The sequence below is a fragment of the Myodes glareolus genome, chromosome 6 (assembly GCF_982192425.1).
Source record: "Myodes glareolus chromosome 6, mMyoGla1.1, whole genome shotgun sequence".
Classification (NCBI taxonomy): domain Eukaryota; kingdom Metazoa; phylum Chordata; class Mammalia; order Rodentia; family Cricetidae; genus Myodes; species Myodes glareolus.
In genome coordinates this window covers 69,302,517-69,327,277 of record NC_142031.1, presented here as the reverse complement: position 1 = coordinate 69,327,277, position 24,761 = coordinate 69,302,517, and the positions used below count along the sequence as shown (strand labels likewise).

General features: G+C 42.5%; 1 protein-coding gene across 4 annotated transcripts in view; it reads right to left on the bottom strand.

Annotated features, from left to right (window-relative positions):
- LOC125404005 (broad substrate specificity ATP-binding cassette transporter ABCG2) overlaps nucleotides 1–24,761 on the bottom strand; it is a 91,524-nt gene that overhangs the window by 15,113 nt on the left and 51,650 nt on the right. For 3 of the 4 annotated variants that reach the window (XM_048439642.3, XM_048439643.3, XM_048439644.3), the window contains exons 2-8: nucleotides 18,035–18,235; nucleotides 11,208–11,267; nucleotides 10,355–10,469; nucleotides 9,659–9,811; nucleotides 7,399–7,556; nucleotides 2,373–2,524; nucleotides 429–533 (exon numbers count right to left, since the gene is read on the bottom strand). In XM_048439642.3, the coding sequence (XP_048295599.3) occupies nucleotides 429–533; nucleotides 2,373–2,524; nucleotides 7,399–7,556; nucleotides 9,659–9,811; nucleotides 10,355–10,469; nucleotides 11,208–11,267; nucleotides 18,035–18,231 (940 nt within the window). In that variant the 5' untranslated portion in view covers nucleotides 18,232–18,235. Of the gene's footprint in view, nucleotides 1–428; nucleotides 534–2,372; nucleotides 2,525–7,398; nucleotides 7,557–9,658; nucleotides 9,812–10,354; nucleotides 10,470–11,207; nucleotides 11,268–18,034; nucleotides 18,236–21,477; nucleotides 21,630–24,761 lie in introns of those variants that run through there. The other variant, XM_048439645.3, reaches the window with a different exon arrangement.

Below are 24,761 nucleotides of genomic sequence, written 5' to 3'. Positions count from 1 at the left end.
ACTACTCATGGACTGAACAACCGCTGGACTCTCAGACTTTCTATTGGTAGACAGCCATTTTTAACTAGCTGAACCACAGCCTGTAAACCACGCTCATTCACGCACACATATATACATATCCAATCTATCAGTTCTATTCCTATAGAGAATTTTAAAGTGGAAAGTTGCCTCACAACTGACCCTTTCAGGAAAACGCTCATTTACAAATTAGATAAACACCCAAGCACTTACAAACAACAGTCTGCCTACTGTGTGGCAACTTTCACACCGAATTAACATGAATTTCAAAAGCATCTTTTTGCTTCGTTTTGAGGCAGGATCTCACTATGGAGTCCTGTCTGGCCTATGAGAACATGTATTCGTGAGCCACACTCCTATGGCTCATCAAATCAACAGACACCAAGGCAAACTCCACGAGAGTCACACACCTCCCTGGGGTTCCTCCTCTCTATTTAACACGACAGCAGAAGAATCTCCATTGATGACATCCAGGAAGAAATCGGCAGGGTTATTGTACGGCTCACAGTGGTGACCTAGAAGAGAAGGCAATGCAAGGCCTTAGAAAACACAGAGGGTGAGGGAGTGGAGGCTTGGGAAGGCAGGACCTAATAAGTCCTCCCTCTTCTCACTCTTTCCCTTCACCAATACACCATTTCTCTTAAATATTTAACAAATATTCCAATAACCCAGAAGGAATTCTGGGCACTCGAGAGCACCTCACATGGGTGTTCACCTGCAAAGGGCTACTGATCCAATCTGGTGCTTGCTACTCTTCCCTCCAAGGTCTAAATCCAGGTCAGGAAAGGAAAACATTAACAGTCGTTGTGCGCTCTGGCGTCAGGTCGGCACATCATGTGCGCTCTGGCGTCAGGTCGGCACATCATGTGCGCTCTGGCGTCAGGTCGGCACATCATGTGCGCTCTGGCGTCAGGTCGGCACATCATGTGCGCTCTGGCGTCAGGTCGGCACATCATGTGCGCTCTGGCGTCAGGTCGGCACATCCTTATCGCTCCTTCAGCTGAGTGGAGAGGCTGCAATGCTCATCTGTCACACTGCCACGGCGCCAAAGAGAATGCAAGCTCGGGTCCGCACTCTCAGAGAGCACGCACAGCACAGCACACCTTCACCTCTGACCTCAACGGCACAGTCCTCTCAAACTGGCCTGAAGTCGTCTCAAAACCACAGCCACTGAACACCCCACTCATCTGGGCTCAATTATTCTATTTTTTTTTTCTTCAAAAACCTTTTTTTCTTAATGTGTATGGATGTTTTGCCTGAATGGATGTCTGTATACCACATGTGGGCCTGGTGTCTACATGTAGAGACAGAAGACAGGATCTCTGAGGATTAGAATTACAGACAGTTGAGAGTTATCCCGTGAGTACTGGGAATCAAACCAAGGTCCCCTGGAAAAGAAGCCAGGGCTCTTAACCAAGATATGCTCACTTATTTTAAATGGCAGATTAAGTTTTTAAAAATTAAGGATGATAGATAACAAATATTTATAATTTTACTTGAGGTCATGAAGAATCATCTATAATCATAGCCAAGTACCTCTAAAATGAAAAGGATCATATACACTGCATTTAAAATGAACACACAGGGTTGATGAGAAGGCTCAGCAGTTAAGAGCACTTGTTCTTGTAGAGGACACAGGTTTGGCTTCTAGAACCCCCCATGGCAGCTCAGAACCTTCTGTAACCCCACTACAAAGGCGTCCAGTACGCTACTCTGATCTCTCAGGGCACCAGCCCTACATGTGGGCACATTTATAATGCAGACACTCCTAAAAATATAATTCAATCTGCAATAGAAGAAAGCAACTCAGAAGTGCCAAAAATGCAGGCTCATCAAAGTGAGAGCTGAGACTAGTCACTCAGACCCACTCACAGAGTAAACTGTCAACCTAACGTCACCAGAAAGTTAAGCATCATTCCATAAGTCCTCTGGGAAGCCACCAAGATCAAATGCCTGGTGACTTGAAAAGCTGGGACCTGCCCTGCAGTCAAGGAGACAACAATCCTAGGTCCTCCCCAAAACTGTTTAACTGACCGAAGTGCTAACTGTGACTCTACAGAAAACCACTGCGCTTTCAGGGCAAGGCCACCATGACGGGGAAACAGAAGCAGCACAGGCCCATTCGAGAGACACACTTAGACACAAATGCCACAAATATTCAAAAAGCACAGGAAAATTAAAGATTTTTGTGCAAGCAAGCACAAAATGAAGAGACATACTAACACAGAACTGGGCAAGCATGCCAGAAGAGAGGAAGGCCAACATGGAGACTAAACAGCACTCCTGTGGACTGTCTGCTGTAGCCCCAGTCCTGGGAAGGAAGGACCTACCACATGGGAAACAACCAACCATACCTGCTGAGGCAAAGTACTCCAAAGCCGCCTGCGCAGGCCCATGGAACATGAGTTTCCCTGAGGCCAATAAGGTGAGGCTGTCGAACAACTTAAAGATGGAATACCGAGGCTGATGAATGGAGAAGATGATGGTTCGACCGTGTTTTGACATCCTACGTTATAGGAAGAAAATAACGAGTCATTAAGATTCTCATCCTTACACTTATTGTTAAAAAAAAATACTTTATTCCTGTTCTGATAACATCTGTCCCAATTTCAACTTGATTTTCTCATATACACATAAAGCATCAGCTCACCTCAAGGAATCTGCCTGATACCTAGGGAAATGAGACTTGATGCGCTTGTTAAAAACTAGAGCAGCTGGGAGGACAGCAGTCTTGGAGACCAGTTGTGAATAAAGTGCTTAGCATGTGAGGCATCTTGGACTTAATCATTAAAAACAAACAAACGAAAACCCAAGACAAACAAATCCAGCCACAATTTCTTTTTTTTCTTTATTTTTTTACATTTTTTTCTTTTTTTATTAAGAATTTTTTAAACACAATTTTTTCTCATTTTACATAGTTATCCTCATTCCCACTCCCACTCCATCCTTCCCTGCACTCCTCAGAAAGGGTAAGCTTCCCATGGAGAGTCAACAAAGCCTGACACTTCAGGACCAAGGCCCTCCCCGCATCAGTGATGCTTTCTGTTGGTGGAAGGAACACCAAGCAGGAGTGAGTGTAAACAGAATTGTACCTGGTCCCCACAGCCCTCACCCATATGAGGAAGCTGAGCCTCAGAGATCATTGGTTACATGACTCAGAACAGTCTACCAAATTACAATCTGAGTTCAAGTGGCTATTTTCTTGCAGCAAGTTCATGGGCAAATTTGCTTTTCTGAGCCCCAAATCTCTTTACCTCTCCAAAATAAAATAATTTTAAAAATGTTTACAAAGACGTCAGTTTCAGGCTGTTCACAATGACTTGACAACAACGTGACTGGAATTTAGTTTTCAAGTTTAACTGTTTCATTTCTATGGTAGCTGGACAAACAGTGTCCCACCCGTCCTTCCCAGAGGCGGAGAGCACACAACGTGAAGACTGGCAGGTGACCTCTTACCTATGCCCTAGCCACCCTCTTCCTGGTAACTCTGACTCCTACCGACTTCTCCACCAGGTGCTGCCTGACCAGCTGTTGACATCTGGAAGCCTACAGCCCACCTGGCTCCCAGGAAGAAATCAACCCACAGTCTCTCCCACATTATTTAGGAATTGGGACACCTAGGGCACCTGCCCATGGCTAGGGTGGTTCCCTCTTGGGAGGGGAGAGGGAAGCCACCAGTTTCGGTCTGCACTGATAAGAAGTGAGGTAGACGTATTCAACCCCGGGGAAGACACAACTCCCAGTTCACCTGCTTTCCAACACAGAAGACCAACCAGGAAGGCCACTGACTTTATTAATCTAGAAATATTTATAAGGAGAGTGACAATTTTTGCCAAAAAAAAAAAGGAGCCAAAGGGCATCCAACAGATGGTGAGGGGAGGGAGAAAGGGACCAGAAATCCACTCAGGAAAGCTGGTAGCTGTTGCCATCGACCTGCAGGGGGAGGAGGGGCAAGGCATGCAAGGGCAAGAATTCCAAAACGGATGAAAGGTTGTGGGGAAGAGAACTCCTAAAAGACCCCGGAGTACACAGGAAGTGACGTGACAACAGCAATCTTTTCCTTCATGGAGACAGAGAGTAGCCCCACCCAGCTGCCGACTCTGGAAACATTCTGTGGCTGGGGGGACAGAGGAGTCCCCAGAGTGCACTATAAGAAGGCATCGCACCATTCTCGAAGGCACCCAAAGCAGTCCAGGGACTGCTTGGCATTGGCACCGCATGTGTCTTTCAGCCATTCTCAGAAGAGGTCTTCATCTTTCTTTAGCACCAGAAACTGGCCAAGAACCACATAAGCCTTATCAAAGCCCCTTTCCTCCAGTTTCTTGCCCAGGACTTTACCAATCCCAGCCAGGCTCCCCACTGGCTTTTCCCTAATGGACTCTGCTTTGGGGGCGGGGGGGGGGGATTGTCATCTTAATCAAGTTTAACGGGCATCTCCAACTCTGGAAATGGCTGCTCGCGCCACTCGGCAGCTCCCGCAGCCAATACCTCAAGCTACTAGCCAGCCACAATTTTTTAAGAAAGGAGCTGGGGTAGAACAAAATCCACTAGACTGTTTCTTGACAGATGCAGTCACTGAGACAGTTTTCACAGACCAGAATCTCTGGGAGGACGTGCACACGCACACACACGAATGCACAGACATGCATGCACGCACAGCAAAGGAAGGCTTTTTATAAAGGTGAAGAAACACAGAGACATATGGCCGGGCACACAGAAAGAAGGACTCCTGCTTAGAGACACAGACACCAAACCCTGGCCTCTCACTGATAACGGGGAATTTTAAAGAACGTTTGAAGGGGCTGTTCTCCCGTTTAGGGTTGGTCAGTTTGAACAGAATCAGGGAAGCTAATAGGTCCACAAGTTCAGGGTAAACACATCCTAGTTTGATCTTAAACTTGTCAGAATGGTCCACAGGCAAGGATGAGGGGGGTAGGGGACAGTACTGGAAGGAGTAAAAACCTAGCAGGCCTTTGTAAGCTGCCGGTCTTTTGTCTCAGGTCAGGACTGTGAGGAAGAGGCTGGCAATCTCGAAGCTCTCTATCTGTATAATCTATTCACAGCCCCTCTTCCTATGTCTGCCTACCAGGGAGTCTGTCAACTCCTACAGCCTCATCCCACCACTCCTGCTCAAGTTACCCTATGAGCTGTCAGAGGGTTTGAGGCACAGACTGCTCTAAACGCTTTGGAGCTGGCAAAAGTGCAAAACAGAAGGGGCAGCAGTTCAGCGTGCCTAAGAGGAGGGCTGCGGTAAGGGATCACGACAAAGCGAGACGACAAAGATCCAGTCCTGTGGTGACAGCATGTGCCCTTGGAAAACGCTGTGTGAGTGTGGTAGTATATTCGACACAGACAAAGTTAGCCATATCTACCAGAGCACAGTCAGGGAAAGAGCTGTACTACAATGTATCTACTAGAGTGTAGCCAGGGAAAGCACTGAGTACTACAATGTATCTACTAGAGTGTAGTCAGGGAAAGAGGTGAGTACTACAATGTATCTACCAGAGTTTAGTCGGGGAAAGCTCTGAGTACTACAATGTATCTACCAGAGTGTAGTCAGGGAAAGAGCTGGTGCACTTTTACCTTTATTAGATGAAGAGTACAGGAAAGAAAACCAACCAAAAGGCCCTTAGCTTCTGGCTTGTTACAAATGGGTTTCCATTCTTTTACTCTGGTAGTAAAGAAGCATGTGTGAGCGCTTACCACATCTTTGCTAATGCTTTACAGGTAATCTCATATCGCTATAATATTGTTATAAGCACTTCCAATGCTATTGTTTTCCTTCATTTACTATTTAGGCTTAAAGCTCAAACAACTGGCCACATTGTTAGAATAAATAAGAAGCAAGGGTAAGATTTGATCTCAGTCAGAAACAATGCTAATTACCTATTCAGAGGAGTTATTGCTTATGGCGGGAAAATCACTGTTTAAGGCCAAATCACCATTTAAAACTGTTCTTGGGAAATGATTTCTGAGAAATAATTTGACTTACATATTTTTAAGTACCAACTATCTAAAAACAATGTGCCCAAAGGTATATGGCATAATAAACAAGCCAGAGCTGGCTAGTTCGTGCCAGCACTTAGGAGGCAGAAGTAGGCAGATCCCTGAATTTCAGGCTAGTCTTTCTTTTCTGGTCTACAGAGTGAGTTCTAAGTCAGCCAGGGCTTTAAAAACAAAAATCCAAAAACAACAGATGCATCTAGGGGTTTTGTATATGCCAAATATAACTGTGAAGCTCGGTCTAAAGTTTATCAAGTTGAACATCAAGGGCCCCACAGGAGTGACCTACGGGAGAGGCTCAAGGTAGAAGAACACACTCAGGAGAGTGTGACACAAGAAGGTGTGTGTGGGTGGTGTTAGATGAAGAATCTAAGTAAAGACAGAAATGGGGAGACAAAGGGTAATATAAGATATGGTATTTGCGGGAAAGTAGATGTAACCAGAGAAAAATCACATTAAATTAAACCAGTCTCATAAAGACAAATATCCTATGTCTTCTCTCATCTGGGGTCCTCAAATTTTATAGACACATAAAATCATGCATGTACTTATAGAAAAGCAGAAGTGCAACTGTCTAGAGCACAGAAGGGAACAGGAGTGCAAATATGAAATGGAGGGGTGAGGGAATATGGACAGGTGTGCTCAACAGACAATATGTATTTGTGTGAAAATGTCCTTATGCAATATGGTGCCATGGTACAATGAACATGTACAATAAAATTTGAAAATCAAAAGGAGGAAGAGGGACTGCAGCAAACAAACTCACGACGAACATTCACTCAGGAACTGTAAGAACCAGAAGGCAACAGGAGCTACCCGGAGGAACAGAGCTGTGTGAGGCCTGATCCTCAGCGTGGGTCTGAGGACTAGGGATGGTGAAATGAGCATGTCCCCTAGGAGTCCCCAGTGAAGACTCCAGGACTCCACCTCAGACCTACAGAAGCATAAGTGTTTACCAAAGCGCAAGTGGTAAGTTGACACAGTAGCTAATATGTACCATCCTACAGTAACTAGGTTCACATGTCTATTTAATGTTCCAGACATATCATCAGGCATCTTCTGCCTCGGGGCCACTGGCCGTTCCCTCCAGCCAGATTCTGTTGCTAGATATAGCCAGGTCTCACACGCCCACTCCCAGGTCCTAAGACCATGCGCTAGATCCTCCTTGACCTTCCTGCTATTTAAAACAGCAACCCAGGCCCACCACAGCCATCACTTCCCTCTCTTATTTAATCTTTCTTAATATCACTTCTTTCCCTTAACGAAGTAGGAAGAGATTCCGTTTACGTCTGAATCTCCTACACAAAGAAAATCACCAGTCACATGTGAGTGGCCAGATATGAAAAAACGAAAGATCAGTGCTCTTGTAGCATTTACCTCTTGAGGAGCAAGAGGACAGCATTTGCTGTGCTTGAGTCCAAACCAGTTGTGGGCTCATCCAGGAAGAGAATGGAAGGGTCGGTGATCAGCTCCATTCCTATGCTCGTCCGCTTCCTTTCTCCTCCAGAGACACCCCGGATAAACTGGGTTCCAACCTAAAGCAAGTGTCATCTTTATCAACGAGAGTGAACACCATCGCCAGCATTTGGCAGACAGACCTGTGCAGCCCTAATTGTGCACTGCCTCCGGCTTCACCAATGAATGAGGACACTGAAAGATACAGTAAAATTTTAGTCTAAAATAGGCAAGAAAGAGGGAAGGGGAGCACGCTGACAATAATCCATCATCCGGCACCTGGCCCTCGCGCTCCCCCTCATGGTCCCTATGCGGATTTAGACGAGCGGGAAGGGAAACGCTCACATTCTACACCATCATTTTAAGTGCTTTCGGGCTCCAATTGGATGCTGTCTATCTATACACTAATTCACTGCAGAATTTCTGACTTGTCCATTTAGACAAACCCAGAAGGTGGGGTATTTCACAGAAAAACTGGCCCAACCTTTCAACCACCCACTGTCATTACATGGGGAGGGCAGTAGGAAGGGTTGGGAGAAGGAACACAGAAGGCGCCGAATGGTTCTAGAATCATACAAATCCAAGGAGACATAGCCCAGTGTTATTCATGAACCTTAACTGGGTCCTAATAAAAACTGAATTACAAGAGACTTTTGAAGACAATTTGACAAAAGAGAATGAATACAATATGATTTTTTTTTTCATTTTGCTAGTTGAAAATGGTATAGAACCCAGGGTCTTACACATGCTAGGCACATGTTCTACCACTGAGCTGCATGCCTTGTCTCACATATGATTTTTACAGGAACGCAGCATGCACTGAGGGTGAGGGACTATGAAGATTTCTTATACGTCCTCCAGTAAGAAACAGCTGAAGACAGCACAGCCTGAGATGTTAGTTAGCAACTGAGAAATCTACACGAATAGTACCACCAATTATATCATTATTTCATCTAACAACCTTAACATTATAGTAAACAGACTATTTTCTGTTACGCTTACTGTTTTATAAAATAAAATATTTTAATAACTTAGAGATATTATTCTAAAAATTCAGTAATAAGTATCTCTCCATATTTCTTCTGGAAATCCAAACAAGTAACATAGCAGAGACTGCTTAAAGGTATAGAACATGATGGAGAGATAGCCCAGTAATGCAGCACTTGCCAAGCATGAATGAGGCCCAAGGACATACGAAAAGAAGAAAAAATAACAGAGTCAAGGAAAAGTATTCTAGGAAGACAAAATCAAGCAAGCAAACAGTGCCATAGCAAAGCAAACACAGTAATTCAGAAATAAAGCCAAATGGTGTCATTGCAAGGTTATTCTTCCTAACAAAATACAGCACAGGAAAGACTGCTAGCAAGTACCAAGAGAAGCAACAGTTCCATGTAATCACCATTATCCATTGCCTCTCCAGAGGAAATAAGTATGGGCAGGAGAGGGTTAAGCTACAGCCATTGTATTTTCACCCAATGCCCGAATGTGCTCAGCAAAACTATATGGGTTAGTCATTTGTAAAGTTCATCCACAGTCTCAATTCCACTTCCTGATCATATATAACTCTCAAAAGGAGAAGCAGTGTCTCCTTTTTTTTTTTTTTTAACACTCTAAAGTCTAACACAGCCTAGCATGTGGGAGTCTGGAAACAAATACTGACAGTAGATAAGGAAGAAAGGAGAGTGGGAAGAAAAGGAGGAGAAATATAACTGTCAAGAGACAGACTACAGAAAAGTAACTTGAACATTGGATAAATTGCTAAGTAAATCCTAATGTGGCCAACTATAATTTTGAAAGCCAAATCACAGCAAAATGATGTACGCAGAGCAAGGACCTTTGGATTCTTGACTTTCTTGTTTCGGAACTATTCCTCCAGAAGGAGCAGAACAGTTAGTGCCGATACACAGCAAGCTGTGACTTGAAGGATGCGGCTGGTGGAAGGGCATACAGAAACAGCCATATGAGGGATACTTCTGGACCATATTCCATTCCTAGGAATCAGCCATTATTAGGGGTTTTTCTCCCATCTTAATTTCTACCTTACCTTATATAACCAGTTATTTCACAGCATGCAGAAAGCAGTTACTTTTGGCTGCAGACATTATAGGAAACGTGAAGTTAAGGTTTTATTGCCTGCACAAAAGCTATTTTCTAGCTATGATACAATGAGGGGTTTTCATACCTTGGAATCTGCTACTTTCTCCAGCCCTAACTCTTTAATGACCATGTTAATCCGTTCATTTTTTTCATGATTCTTCATAGTTGTTGGAAGCCGAAGGGCTGCTGAGAACTGTAAGTTTTCTCTCACTGTCAGGGTGCCCATCACGACGTCATCCTTAAGGGAAGGTGATATTTTAGTGAGATAAGCGAATCTTTTCTAAGGCCATCATTTGAGTACATAGAGTTCGATTCACACACAAAATGCATCCAGGGTAAAATTCTGGCTACTGGTAGACTGCACCTTCTCTTAGGTTGCAGTACCTGCTTATACAGACACCTACACTTTCATTGCCCGGCTGGACACCCAACAGGACACATGTAATATAATGACTGCTACTAGACATTTTAAGACTGCCTGGTAGAAGGGTTTGGCAGACATCTATAATGGGAAGAAAGAAGGTGAAGGAAGGGTAAACTTTATTTTTATTTATTTTTTAGAAATTACATAGCAGCCAGAACTGATATCACTGCCCCACAAGGGTCATATTCCAGACCATCTCTGTCTTTCCCTTTAACACCATCCCCCATGTAAAGGAAAATTATGAAAATCTGGTGCCACTACGTTGGTCCTATCATCATGTTATACATTCAATTGGAAGCAAACTACACTACAAGCAAATGCACTTTCACACATAGTGCCCCGTCCACTTTTACTCACTTGAACCACATAGCCTGAAGTACATTTGAAATTGGCAGGTTGAGGTGCGCCATTTATCAGAACATCTCCAGATAATCCTCGTGGGTCCTTCCTTGCTGCTAAGACATCTAATAACCTGAGAAGGACATGTACATTACACTATGTCTTTCCTCCTACATAAAACCATACTGTTTAGCTGCTCGAAATGCAACTTCTGCTAATGTTCAAATTTAACTAGTCGATACATATATATGAAACAAATTTATATATGGTGGCATACACCTTTCACCCCAGCACTCAGGGGGCAGAGGCAGGAGGATCTGTGTGAGTTTAAGGATAACCCAGTCTACATAGTGAGTTCCAGGCTAGCCAGAGCTACATAGTTGATACGCTGCCTCAAAAATCAAACAAGGAAAACAAAACAAAAACCAGGCTTCCATGTTTTAAATTCTCGGCTTCCTTTTCATTATGTGCTACCACCAATCCCAAATGATATAAGCAAGAAAACATTGCTTTAAGTAGCAGGACCTCCCCAAAATGACCCTCTTGGCCAATGGACTTGGAGATCACAACATGGACAACATACTTTCCCTACATATCTTCACTTTCAATATTACTTCATTCTTTTACCACCTCACTAATACACAATATGGTCTACCACTCCATCCTAACCATTTCATCATGTGCTATTACTAAAGCTGACCTAATGAGTATTTCTGTCCCTTACCACAAAATCATGACATAGTTCAACCCTACGTTACCCACAGCACCTAAGACCAGATCAGATAAGACACTGCAAACAATCAGTCAATGCCTGTGCACATAAATGGGACAGTTAATAAACAGAAAAGGCTTATAGGTATGTTATACTCACGAAGACTTGCCTCCGCCTGTGGGTCCCAATATGGCATTGAGGCCAGGTTTCATGATCCCACTAGAAACAAAAACCACATTGTTTCATTGTTGTACTTGACATGAAATTCTTTAAACTTAACATCTGCACTGAATGCACTAATAAAGGAAGACAACATTGCAAATAGAACAACCTTGTAAAGATAAACAAGGCATCATTGATGTTAGAAGTCTAAAGACTATCAACCATGAGTCCCTGTGAGAAACTGACTGTCCTTCTGAATTCCTTTTACTATTGTTTCGTAAGTCGCTCTTAAAACAAGTTAATCTTTTGAAACTGACCAATGTTCCAGGTTCCCTGACACTGAGTTGAGGGTAGCACTCAGTGAAAGGGCCCGAGGCCCTGGGTTCAATCCCAGGGACAGCAACTTAAATTTTTTTACATAGCGAAGACTCTACTGAAAGATTCTTAAAAGAACAGAGTCCTGAAACAAAGAAGGAAGATTCTCAAAGACTTTGCAGTCCTATTATAGCCTTCAAAGCAACATAAAGTACATAAAAGCTTCTGAGTGATGTTAGTGTCTTTAAATTGTTCCACTTACTACCTAGCTAAGTTCAGAACAATCAATACTTGCAGAATACCAGGGAGTGGTGTCCTCATTATTAAATCTAATCAGATTAAAAAGTCAAAGTACCTGAACTAGAAGCCCCAATGTTAGGATGAGTGCAGCATGTGACACACAGTCAAACAGCTCGGGTAGACAAGATGTCTCAGCAGGCAAAACACTGGCTATGAAAGTCTGAAGACCAGAGTTTGAGCCCCAGAAGCCATGGTAGAAGGAGAAAACAGGCTCCCAAAAATTGTCCTCTGACCCCCATGTTTGTCCTGGTGTCTGACTGTCTGTTTCTGTTTTCTCCTTCTTGTTCTCTTTTCTTTTCTTCTTTTCTTTTCTTCTCTTCTCTTCTCCTCTCCTCTCCTCTCCTCCCTTCCCCTCTCTCTCTCTCTCTCTCTCTCTCTCTCTCTCCACACACACACACACACACACACACACACACACACACACACACACACACAAAGTTGGAACAATGAAAAAGTGTTACTAATTAGAGAGGGAAACACACACTCTTAGAAGGGTCACCTTCACTGTGAAGTGTTTAACCCTGACTTACAGGCACACAACACAGCCATCTGTTTCAACAAACTAAATGGATATTTAGCTAGACCAAGATGGAAAAATCCCAGCACTGTGGACTGTGATGATATCCAAGAAAGTATGAATTTTATCCTAAAGGTGACAAGTAAGAGGTTAAAGAAAATGAACAAGAGAAAGGAGAATTAAGGGCAAGCCCATCACAGCTGCACAGGAATGGTGAAGAGAAGCCCTAGCTGGCCTATCCAATATGCTGGTGTCATGTCAGACTCTAGAACTGGTAAACAGGTCAAGATGTATTCCACAAAGAACACAGCAGCTATTCCAAGTGGAAAGTCGAGACTGCCAACTTTTTCATTTACAGGATGACTAGAAATACCTTTCTTATGATCGTACACTGTCATGAGCAATAAACTCTCTAGTGTGTCCACCTCACTGCACTCAAATACAAGGGGAACTCACCACTTATTGTCTGTTACATCACAGTTACACAACAGCTGGCGGGGATGACGGTGAAATGGACATTTCCCTACGCTGTTAACTGACGTAACTTTCAGTGAAATATCAGAAAAATATAATAACACTAAGCTTCATCAAGTTGTAACACAGAAAAATCTCTTATTCTTTTATTGTGTTACCCTCCAACATACTTGTCCAACATACGAAGGCAGAGACGCCTGGGTAAACTTTCAGCGTGTATCTATTTATACCTCTTGATGCATCTCCTTTATCAACAGCTACCTAGCAACTGCTTCAAAAATAAACAGAACCTTTTATTCCGTAAGTATTCACTGCCACAAATGTCTTTCAGTGTTTAAAAATGCATACTTATAGAAAAACTAAGCAATCCAGAGTGATCTAAGCAGAAACTGAACATTAATGTGCTATGGTAGTTTACTGGGTCTCTGTGGTTAGCTTATACTTACACTAAATTCTGACATTAAAAGAACTAATAAAGCTGGGCCCCAAGAGTTCTCACCTGGGGCAGTGGTCAATTCCAGCTCCACTTGCTCACCACTATTTGATGTACGCTATGGACACAGAGACCCTTTAGTAGGAGATGGAATACGCTAAGAGAGCAAGCAGGTAAACAAATGACAAAAGGAAGTCTGGGTCCTCCTGAATCAGCACGCTACAGCTGATCACCTACTCCCTGTTCTCATCAACAGCGTGGTTTGGACAGAGCTGGATCAGCTTCATGCCATAAAGCTACAACATTGCTGTATGGCTCATAAAGCTGAAAACATTTATGATACGACTCTTTATAGAAAGTGCATGCTGATGACGGCTGTTCTACTGTGACCTATAACTTCCTGACTTCCCCACCCTGCCCTCCACCATCTGTCAGCCATCTCAGCCATTCCCTACTCTGATTTATTGCTTTACAGCCTCTGCGTGTGTGGTCCTCCCTCATGAGCACATAAGAGCCTTCAGAACGAACTGTGACGAACTGTGACACATGAAGACTTTGCTCCTTGAAGGAGCCCTGTCATTTCTATTGCATTGGAGTGGACAATAGTTAATCCTTCCACCCTATTTTGTTTCTAGACAAAGGCTGTGAATGTCAGTTTTGAAGGAGGGGCATATCCCTACTATCAGACACAAATGCATGTGCACACATGCACGCACGCACACACACACACACACACGCGCGCGCACACACACACGCGCACACACACACACACGCGCACACACACACATGCACACACACACGCACACACACACACACACACACACACACACACACACACACATACACCACTCACTTCTGATGTACCCATTCCTCCCGTTCAGAGCTAGCTACTTTAGCTGTGTCTTTTCATCCTCTGTCACAGTAGAAATTTACACGGTGACACTACTCCAGTTTCTGAATTCCTAATTACAATATAAAGTCTCTGAGAGCAGCAAAAAAAAAAAAAATCTACATAACATCAAGAACCCAGCAGGCATTCAAAAATCACTGAAAAAAGGAATCTACATTTTTATTATTGAGACTTTTGTTTGAGACAGTTGCTCACAGTATAGTCCAGGCTGGCCTAGAACTAACTATGTAGCCTCAACTGGTCTTCAACACACCAAAATCTTCCTTTCTTAGCCTCTTGACTGGTACTTCGAAGAAAGTAATTTTTTATTTTTAACTAAAAGAAGATGAAACAAGCCTCGGCTTAAGATAATCTTATTAATAAATGCCATCTTCATGTTATGATGTATCACTTAAACTAAGTTCTATTAATAAATTAAGAAATTGGAAACCACTTAGTGAAAATAAGATCTGCCCACAAAACTCATTTGTTATTTTTATTCAAATAATGTATTAATCCTTTCTATTAGAGAGACGTGATGGTCACATCTGTAATCCTAGAGCCTGGGACATAGAAACAAGAAGATCAATAATTCAAGCCATTCTTGGTTTCATGGTGAGTTTGAGGTTAATTTGGGATTCATTAAACCTTGTTTCAAAAGCTAAACTTCAACATTAACAACTCCCTGCCACTTCTATTAGACGTCTCTTCCCTCTCTCGGCAGGAAGACTACGTATGTTCGACACAGCCAACGCTAGCACACAAGAACATTAGCTTCAAAGAGGGTGGAAACCAGAGAAGAGGCAGCCACAAGCCAGATACATCATTCTATGACTATGATAGAATAAGAACATTTGAGCCTCTCAGTAAGAATAATGAAGGCTGGGGATGCAGCTTGGTAGAAGAACACTTGCCTAGCATGTCCAGGATGCTGGGTTTAACAAGAGAGAAGAGAAAAGAATGGTGGCTAAATTTTATACATCCTGAGGGGAAAGAAAACATGTGAGCGCAGAACAAATGTAAAGTATTAGATTACAACTGATATATTAGTGAGGAATTAGGTGTTATCTATATACAGATAGCTACAGAAAAGCACACGAGGAAAATACCTGTGTGGATGAGGGTGGATGCCCATTAACAGTTCCCTCACCAGAGCCTTACTCACTACCAACTTCACTCTCATTCCACCTAACAAGATCTATGTGCATCTCAATATGAGAGAGGGTTTCTTTTTCAAACAAAAGCATGTGTGTGTGTATATATGTGTCTATACATGCATACGTAAATTACCTAGTTCTTCCCCTTCAGAAACACAGAGGCAATGGACTGCAACAGCAATGAAACTCCATGTACCCAGATCCTGCTTGTATAGACCATTATCTATAAAAACAAACATCGGCCGAGTCCAGGTCCCAGGAAGGATAAGTCAGCAGTGATTCTGGAACTTCTTCCAGTACCACAGAAATATTAAAAATGAGGACTAAATCAAAGTAGTAAAGGAGAAGTGGAAATTACCCTGAAGGTTTTCCTGCAACCAAACTGGGAACAAAGGAATACCAACACAAATAATGATGATGCGTTGTTGTTGAATGCTAGCGAAGAAAACAGAAACCCAGGAGTATATACGGCTGTGTTGGTTACTCTACTGCTGCTGCGATATAATACCATATGACCAAAGGCAACTTAAGAGCTCAGCTTCGCTTTAGGTTTATTTTGACATAAGAGGACTAGATGCCCACGGCATCTGGGAAGGCACAGAGGCAAATGCGGGGAAACTGTGCTCACATCTCAACAAGGAAACAGAGAAGGTAAGAAGTGAGGCAGGGCTATCAACCCTCAAAGCCAGTTCACTTCCTCCAACAATCCCCCACCTCCTAAAGGTCCCATAGCCTCTCCAAACAGCGCCACCAACTGGGGACTAAATGTTCAGGTTCATGGGCCTATGGGGGGCATTTCTCACTCAAACCACAACAGCAAATGAGAGAAGAGATGTTAAGTACAAACTGTGAGATGGCAGGAAGAACGCTCTGGCGGCCACCGCGGTGGTAGTCACAGCCAGAGAGAAGTCATCACGGAGACGGCAACTCACAAGTTCGTGCGGAATGAGGAATGGGGTTCTGGAAGAATGTCAGGACAATCAAGTACTGTCAAATCATGACATTACGATACAATTTGACAGACAGTAACATCACTAGGTAATCAGTTTTAAGTGGAAGAAACACCATGTTGGATGAAACAGAGAAACATCAGGTTGGAGAAGAATAAACCCACAGGATGTAGCAGTTGGTCACCTGTGAGGAAGAGAGGCATGGCTGCCTTTGTCGTGAGGACACAATTCCCCCTGCCTGATGCTGGTCAGCTGAGCAGCAACATTTGAGAAGGTCCTTCCTTCTAGAAAGCTTACACTGGAGGAACTGAAGAGAAAGGGTGCCAAGTGGACAGCCGAGTTTTCAAAGGATCCCCCAAACCCCGATGACAGTGTCTACAAAGACTGATGGCGGCAGTCAGTGAAGCAGGACCTGGGGGCCGGGGGACTGCCACAGTCCTACACGTTTAATTCTGAAATGATCTCAAAATAATTTGCTTAACTGATCTTCGCAAGAGTATAATGGATCCCCTCTCCCACCCACCCAATTATATGACAGACACGTGTACTAGGATCGTGATTTCTTCCAGAGATCTTCAGCACTGGGAAGGAAAGCTCAGGTGCCAAGTATGAGACAAAGTCAGTGTAAGAGAAAGGCTGGACACCAGGGAGAAAAATCTTGGGCATTCTCATGAACAGATTTTGTTTTCTTTTCAGAGAAGAAAAGATAAAACCAAGATCCAAAGAAAAATTGATTCTCCTCAGATCTTTTGGAATATGATAACCATTTTGAATGGTGATGCTACTATCAAACACAAACAAAAAAGAAAGTAACAAAAGCAATCCTTTCTGCACCACCTCTTATTTGAGGCCCGGGGGCAAGAGAAAGGTTAGAAACCCTTTAGGCAAACTCAAACCAGCCGGGAGTGAGCAAGAACACTCATTAATCCTAGCTGTCCCTTTGACTATAAAAATTGAACTAAAAATAAGAAAAAAAAACAAGATTTGCCTCCATTTTATTATTCTAGGAGATTCTAAAATAATCGTTTCCTCTTCTGCTAATGTGCATGCCATCCTACCCAAGTGCACTGTGAAGCCTGGGGCACATGATACACTCAGTGTGTAATGAGTTTGAAAAGAATCACAAGGGCCTGACCGCTCGGTTCAGGGGGGACACTTGTCCAGTATTCACTAAGTTCTAGTTTAATCCTCAACATTACACACACAACATGCATTCACACACTCAGAGTACCATCTCACAGTACACACTGTACATCTATTCAAACAGGACCTATTCAAATAATGCCATCTCTATTCGTCAATACAAATACACACAATTCTCTCTCTCTCTCTCTCTCTCTCTCTCTCTCTCTCTGTGTGTGTGTGTGTGTGTGTGTGTGTGTGTGTGTGTGTGTGTGTACACAGGTCTTCTATTCCAGAGACTGGATAACTAAATCTGAGGTTACAACTACATCTTTGCAATCAAAACACTGTAAATGACAACGTCAGACCTCTATTCTATCACTGAAACATAAGACTTACACGTCATGACAAAATGGTACATTAAAATGTTCAAAAAGATGAGACCATTTTTTTAAAAAAAAAAAATTTGACAGTTACTTTGTAAGCAAACTATATGCCTAACAAGAGATACAGCAATTTAGGTCCTAGTTTAGACAAAAGAAATGAAAGGATGTGTCTATATCCATAGGTACAAAGACATGAAGTGCTCATAACTTGCTGACAACAGAAGCCCTGTGAAGGTACTGCAAGCAAACAAAGCGGTCTTTTACAGAGTTCATACACATACTTGATATCCGAGAGTATTTCCTTCTCAGTCTTTTTCCGGCCTAGAAACCCACTTTTCATTTTCACGCGGTAGGTGATGTTGTGAAAACTTAACACGTCTCCTGTAGGCGTCGCCACATCGCTGGAGTTCATTCCGGGAAGGCCGTTGGTGTTTCTCTGAAACATCGGCACTAAAACGTGGTCATTGCTGGAAGACATCTTTCTACAGAGGGAAAAGCAACAGTAAATTAATAGTATGAATAAATGAGCTGCTCTATAATTTGTACATTCAAATGAACGTTCTCAGCACTGGGAGAAGAAAGACCTGAGACCAGGTAACGAAGAACAGACATAATTTTGAATACTTCAATCCCACTAGCCATCAAATGCCTAAGAAATAAGAACTTAATTAGTCAACTGAATAGGAATAATACTCAAAACTAATCAAGAGGAAAAGCAGATGGGTAAGTTTCATCTTATCTAGCTTTAAAGGCATGTAATAAAGCATAAATCCAGACCACATGATAAATACCACATCAGCTCATTGTCATTGCTTGCTCTTACACTTTACAACACTGTTCTTAGCTGTGCAGTCGGACTCAGGAGAGCGCTCTCTGTCAGATTGTACACTCTGGTTATTTTGTCCTTCCTAAACTGTCTCCAGTAACAAAATCATAATGGGAAAATAATTTAAATTCTAGGAAAATGTAAAACAAATTGCGAAAAATATTAACTACATCAAATGGGCAATTAAAAAATTCAGGACTTTCAAGCAAAAAATGAGAATTAAGCTTACAGGTCAGGTTTAAGATACTTCACAATGCACACTATTAAAAGCCCCTTAGATACATGATGAGGAAAGACCTTCAGGTTAACTGAGATGATGAAACAGATTTGACTTTACAATCAATAAAATTAGTGTTCACGCTGAAAGAACACTGATCCATGAAGAACTTCCTTTCTGCTTATTTTTTATGAGTTCAATTTCCATGTAAAGTTTATCAGTGCAGACACAGGAGAGGAAGGGTTCAGAGAGCCGCACTTCCTTGATTGCTGACCCTTCCTTCCTAAGACTTTGGTTCCTATAAACATCATCCAGGATTAAATTTCTAAAACGGTGAAAGTGTTACTGTGAAGAATTTAAGGAGAACTTCAAAAAAGGGTGGTGGGGTGGGGACGGGAGTAAAATAGTCTCTCATACATCTAACCAGAGACCTGGGGAGGGGAGGGGAGGGGAGGGGAGGGAAGGGGAGGGGAGGGGAGGGGAGGGAAGGGGAGGGGAAGGAAGACAGAGGAGAATCAATATTTACAGAAATTCTGGACAGTATTTTCCCAAACAGATGGGAGTTTCAAATCTCAGAATGAAGTTCCAAAAACAACAAGCAGTATAAATACAAAAGAATTCAAAGGTGTGCCAAAGCAAAACTGGCAAAAAGCATAATAATCTCTGAATAATGTTTCTATGCCCCAACCTCAGCACTGACCACTATCTTCAAGTATATGGCCCTTAAGATATACAGGAAAATACCTGAACACAATCAACAGAGAAAATTAGCCAAAGTTTTATTCTCCTGAAGCAATTAAAAGGAAGACACAGGGGATGGAGACATTCTACAGCTTTACTCTAAATATTCTGTAAATCTACCCACCTATATAATCATATATATCCACATATATATACATATATATTCAATAAACATGCTTGAGGCTCCTATTACTAAATATGGTTTTAAAAGAACACTCTGTTGTATGGTGAATGTTGGGATAAGCTTAGGAAGTAAGTGCAGAAATAAGGGTCAGTTTACCGAAAGCTAGGGAAGACACGGCTGCAGAGGAAGGGTGTATATGAGTATTACCAGAAAGGACCTCAGCTTCTAGGGTTCAGAGGGATGAACTTTCGTTAAAACCACCTAACCATGAACGAGACTCCCGGATGAGCAATAGCCTTATCCTCTTTGAGTCCTCCTTCGGCAAAAGTGGATTCGCCTTGCGTTTTCTTTTCTTCTTTAAGATTTTATAACATTTTTTATCTGTGTGTGGGGGGTGGGGGGGGTTGGTGTGAGTGAACAGACACCAAAGAAGCAAGAGCACACTGGATCCTCTGGAGCTGGAGAATTTTTATGTATTTATTGTATTGTGTCTCTGTGTACATGTATGCCTTTGTGCGCATGAACCACAGCACACGAGTACCTGTGGAGGTCACAGGACAAGGTGGTTTGTAAGCTGCCCAAAATCAGGTGCCAGGAACTAAACTCAGTCCTCCAGAAGCACAGTAGGCTCTCTTAGCTGCTGAACCAGCTCTCTGGTTCCTTACGTTGTCTTTTATTTATTTAAAACTTAATTTTATTAAAATTTTATGTGCATGGTATTTTCCCTGAATGCATGTCTGTGTACCACATGTGTGCTGAAACCACTAGAAGAAAGCACTTCAGGTGTCATATTAAAGTCTTTGATATACTTAGAGTTGACTTTTATGCATGGTAATAGATACTAGCTTAATTTCATTTTTCTACATGGTCAACCTGTTCTCCAACACCATTTGTTGAAGATACTGCACTTTCTGAAGCACTTCCTGTTTGCATCTCTAAGACCTAAGGCTCAGGGACCATCCCAAATGACAGATGGGTGGACTGTAAGGGACAGAGAACCAGAACGTCTGCTGTGAGATAGTGTCTTCTATATTTGACAGGGAGCTGCACCCATGAAACCTCACCAATATGGTAGCCTAAACAAGACCTACAGGACAACACCTGCCAATGTAGATGAGGAAAAATCTCACAAGGCCCCGCCCCTAGATGAAGAGCTACAGGTAATTAATGGCTGCTGGGAGAGGGAGAGTCAGTTCATCAGGGACAAGGCCCCTGAGAGACAGGTTGTCTAATCTTCAGTGGTCAGCTCTAAACATGTATACATAGAAGCAACACTCAATGGATTCAGCAGGTTTGGTACACACACATGTGCGCACACACAATAAAGGAAATTATTAATTTGAGAAGGGAGGATGCACAAGAGGAGCTGGAGGGAGAAAAAGGGAGGAATGAAAATAGTGGAAATACAGTACTGTGTATGAAATTCTCAAAACATAAAAACTAAACAACAGTTTTGTTAATGTTTTATCATTCAGTAAATGTGATTTGTATACCCATATAACCACATGCCCTTCCAGGTATTATATTAAAAGATTTCTCAGGTAAAACAGAGCTGAGTGGGAAAAGTTTACGGCTTGATTTGCTCTGCGTAGAAATTTCACACATGGAAAACAAATGGTGCTTTAGGAGAGGCCTGATGTTCGAGACTTTCACTCTTCTGAGGAAGAGCTTGGGGCTCTGGTCACAAGTCTGGGCAGCCAACGGCAAGAGGGCTAAGGCGGGTAAAAGTCGTCTTCCCAGAAAGTCATCCCAAGAGTCAGCCATCACAGACAAATACCTATAAAAATATCAACTCTCTTTATACATGTAAACTTACATTACAAAGACAGCTATTATATACTACATCTGTAGCTGAAGGGAAGTACAGAGTGTTGGTACTGCCCACGGGCCTTCAGCCAGTGTAGATACCACAGGGGCTGTATGCCGGTGTATGCCGGTGTGGGGTTCCCTGCAGCCTCCACAGCACACCTAGACAGAGCAAGGCACAAGGTTAAGAGCACCATTAGCACACACAGTTTTAAAACTGAAAACTTGGGAGCCAGGACAGTGTCAGAGTCCACAGGAGAAATGTCTGGCTTTGGCTTCCCATCCTAAACCTTCTCTCTTCTAAGTGATCTTGCTTTCCTCATTAACCCAGCCAAACGTTCTCTCAATTTACCAATCTGTGAACAGGGACGTTTTCCTCAGCTCTTGCTTTGCCATTTAGACATTCTGACCAACTTAACACTGCCTCCTTTTCTCAATCAATGAAATGCCTTGGCAGATACCCAACAGAGATAAAGCAGATTGTCAAATGGGCCAGAGTTCACAGGAGAGGCCTGGACACACTCAAAAGGAGTTAAGTCCCGAGGCCAAACAGGGCTAGAAAGAGGACTATAACCTTGAGCTTAAGGCACTCAAAGTCCCCAAGTCCCCTACTGGCCTGAAAGTAAAGCCTCCAAAAAAGACCTTTCTAGAGAAGCAAAAAGGTGAGTGAGGCTCACTCCTATTACAGACCCTGTCACAGAACTGTCACATCTCCCAGCACTTTCCTAAAAATGTATTTTTATTATATTTGTGTGTAGTGTTGTGCGTGCACACACCCACTCATGTGGAGGTCAAAGGCCATCTTGTGGGAGGCGGTTCTTTCCCCCCTTCTACCTGTGCGGCCAGGAACTGAATTCAGGTTATCAAGCACGGAGAAGGTAAGTGGCTTTAGGCACTGAGCCATCAAGCAGGCCCCAGACCTAATTATCTGAAAGAGTGCTTCCTCCACCCCTCCCCCGCCCCATCTCACTGTGAAAATTGTGAATGGTGAGGATGAAGCACAGGCCTGGAATCCTAGCAGTCAGCATGCTTAGACAGGAGGATCTCAGGAATTCAGATCAGGTTGGGTATGGTCTCAAATAATAAATAAATAAATAAATAAATAAATAAATAAATAAATAAATAAATGGGCATCGATTCGAACTTTAGCCTTTGATGTATAGTTTTCTCTCAATGTGTAGTTATAATTTCCCTTATTGATCTGGTTCTTCTCAATTCAAGTCACATGTCTCCAAATACTCTACCTGAGAAAGGAGAAGGGTTTTCCTCTACTACACTGCAGGCAAAGACATCCAGGTACTGACTCCTGAGGCTGTATCTACTATAAGGAGTTCAGGAAGCACCAGCTACAGCTACACATTGACCAAAGCTCAAAATTAGCAACTGTGAGCCAACAAATTATTTAAGAAATGACTTAACAAAAACCCAGTTCTTGATGTGTAAAAAGAGTCTACAAATAGAAGTCTTTAAAAGAACTGGTCTTTAGTTTTTTAACTAAATACCACAGAATCAGATTAAAAATTACCTGGGCCCCAACTCCCATCCCTAACTCAGAAGTTGTCTCCAACTGATAACTGGCCACAAATGAAAACTTAGTTTTCTCCAACAGACTCTCACTGGGGATACAAACCAGGCCCCATGCCCAGGAGTAGATGTCCAACATAAAATGAACTCAATGGCAATTCTGGAGGTTCTTTGTCTCAGAATGGTTTGTCTGTTTTGTTTATTTTTTAACCTTACAGGTCCTTTGTGTATATGTCATGGTTTCCGTTTTTTTTGTTTTTGTGGGGTGTGTGTGTGTGTGTGTGTGTCTTTTCTTCTGCTTGTTTTGTCCTATTCTGCTTTTTTAATTTTATCTAATTTTATTTCATTACTATTATCATTTTTCAGACACCTGTTTAGATCCTAATGAGAGAAAAAAAGGGCAGGTGGGGAAGCAGGAAGGATCCAGGCGGAATTGTGTGAAGAGGAAACTGTACTCAGAATACATTGTAGTTTTTAAAAATCTATTTCCAGTTTAAAAATTGCCTGTGCTTCTTCCTACTTCCTTTGTAAACAATCAGGAGACAGACTCTAAGGGAGACTAAAACATTGTCTTCCAGACACATTCACCTGATGCATATGGAGCAATTGAAACAGAAAACACGACTGGGAAATTCACTTAGTTAACTTCAATTCAATTTCTACATATGATACTGAACTAGATAAGACAAGTCTACGTTATTTATTATTTTAGGATACATCTTTATTATTAGATTGCTTATAAACAATTTTATAAAGCCATAAGGTTTTCTTGAAAAAAAAAAACAACTATCTTTTCTCATTTTACATACCACTCTTATTTCCCACTCCCTCACCTCCTCCTGTTCCCTACACCTTCCTTCCCACTGCCATATCAAATTACTTATTCCTGAGTTTCTAAATACTACAAAATAGGGCTGTGGAAACAGCTCAGTGAGTAGTTGCTGCCTGGTAATTTAAGTTCAATTCCAAGAACCCACACGCTGCAGGGAAAGAACAAACATCAAGTTATCCTTTGACTTCCCCATGGTCACTGTGGCCTGCACACATGCACACATATATGCACACATCTCAAACATGCACACACTCTCACAGATGTTTAAAAAGTTTTAAAACAGTATTATATATCCTTAAAATTATCAAGTGTTTACATAAAATTTAAAATAAGCAACGCCCAGGTAACTACATTCTTCTAGCTGAGAATACAAATCTGTAATGTGAGTGATGTTGGGATAGCCTAACAGAAATACTCTGTATTCCCAACTCTCTGTTTGCTGAAGTCAACGTTTTCCTCATGCAAAACAAATGAGGTAAATCCCAAAGCACTAGACCTGATCTCTCAAAAGTTTTGTGGTTACAAAACTTTGTGAAGCAGTACATGTTATTCAAGAGTCTTCCAGACTATTTTGTTCAGTATTTCCAATACCAATAGGATAGCAACCCTTCCCAGCATCCTCCCACGCTCTCCTTACAGTCCCAAAGGTCACAGGTACAAGTATTTGAGTTATGGCTTTAACAACTTAGCCAAGGTCACAGAGTAAGATGGTCTTGCTAAGTTCTTTACCCTCGGCCATCTCTTATCTATCTGCAGACATAACACTCACAGTGCACTTCCTTTAGATTACACTGCTGACCTGCACTCTCTAGAAGTCAGCCTCGGCAGTTAAATGCACTCACCACCCCGCCACATGCCCTGAGTTCATTCCCCAGAATGAACAGCAAGAGGAGAGAACCGACTCCTAGAGGCTGTCGTCTGACCTCAAGACACGAACG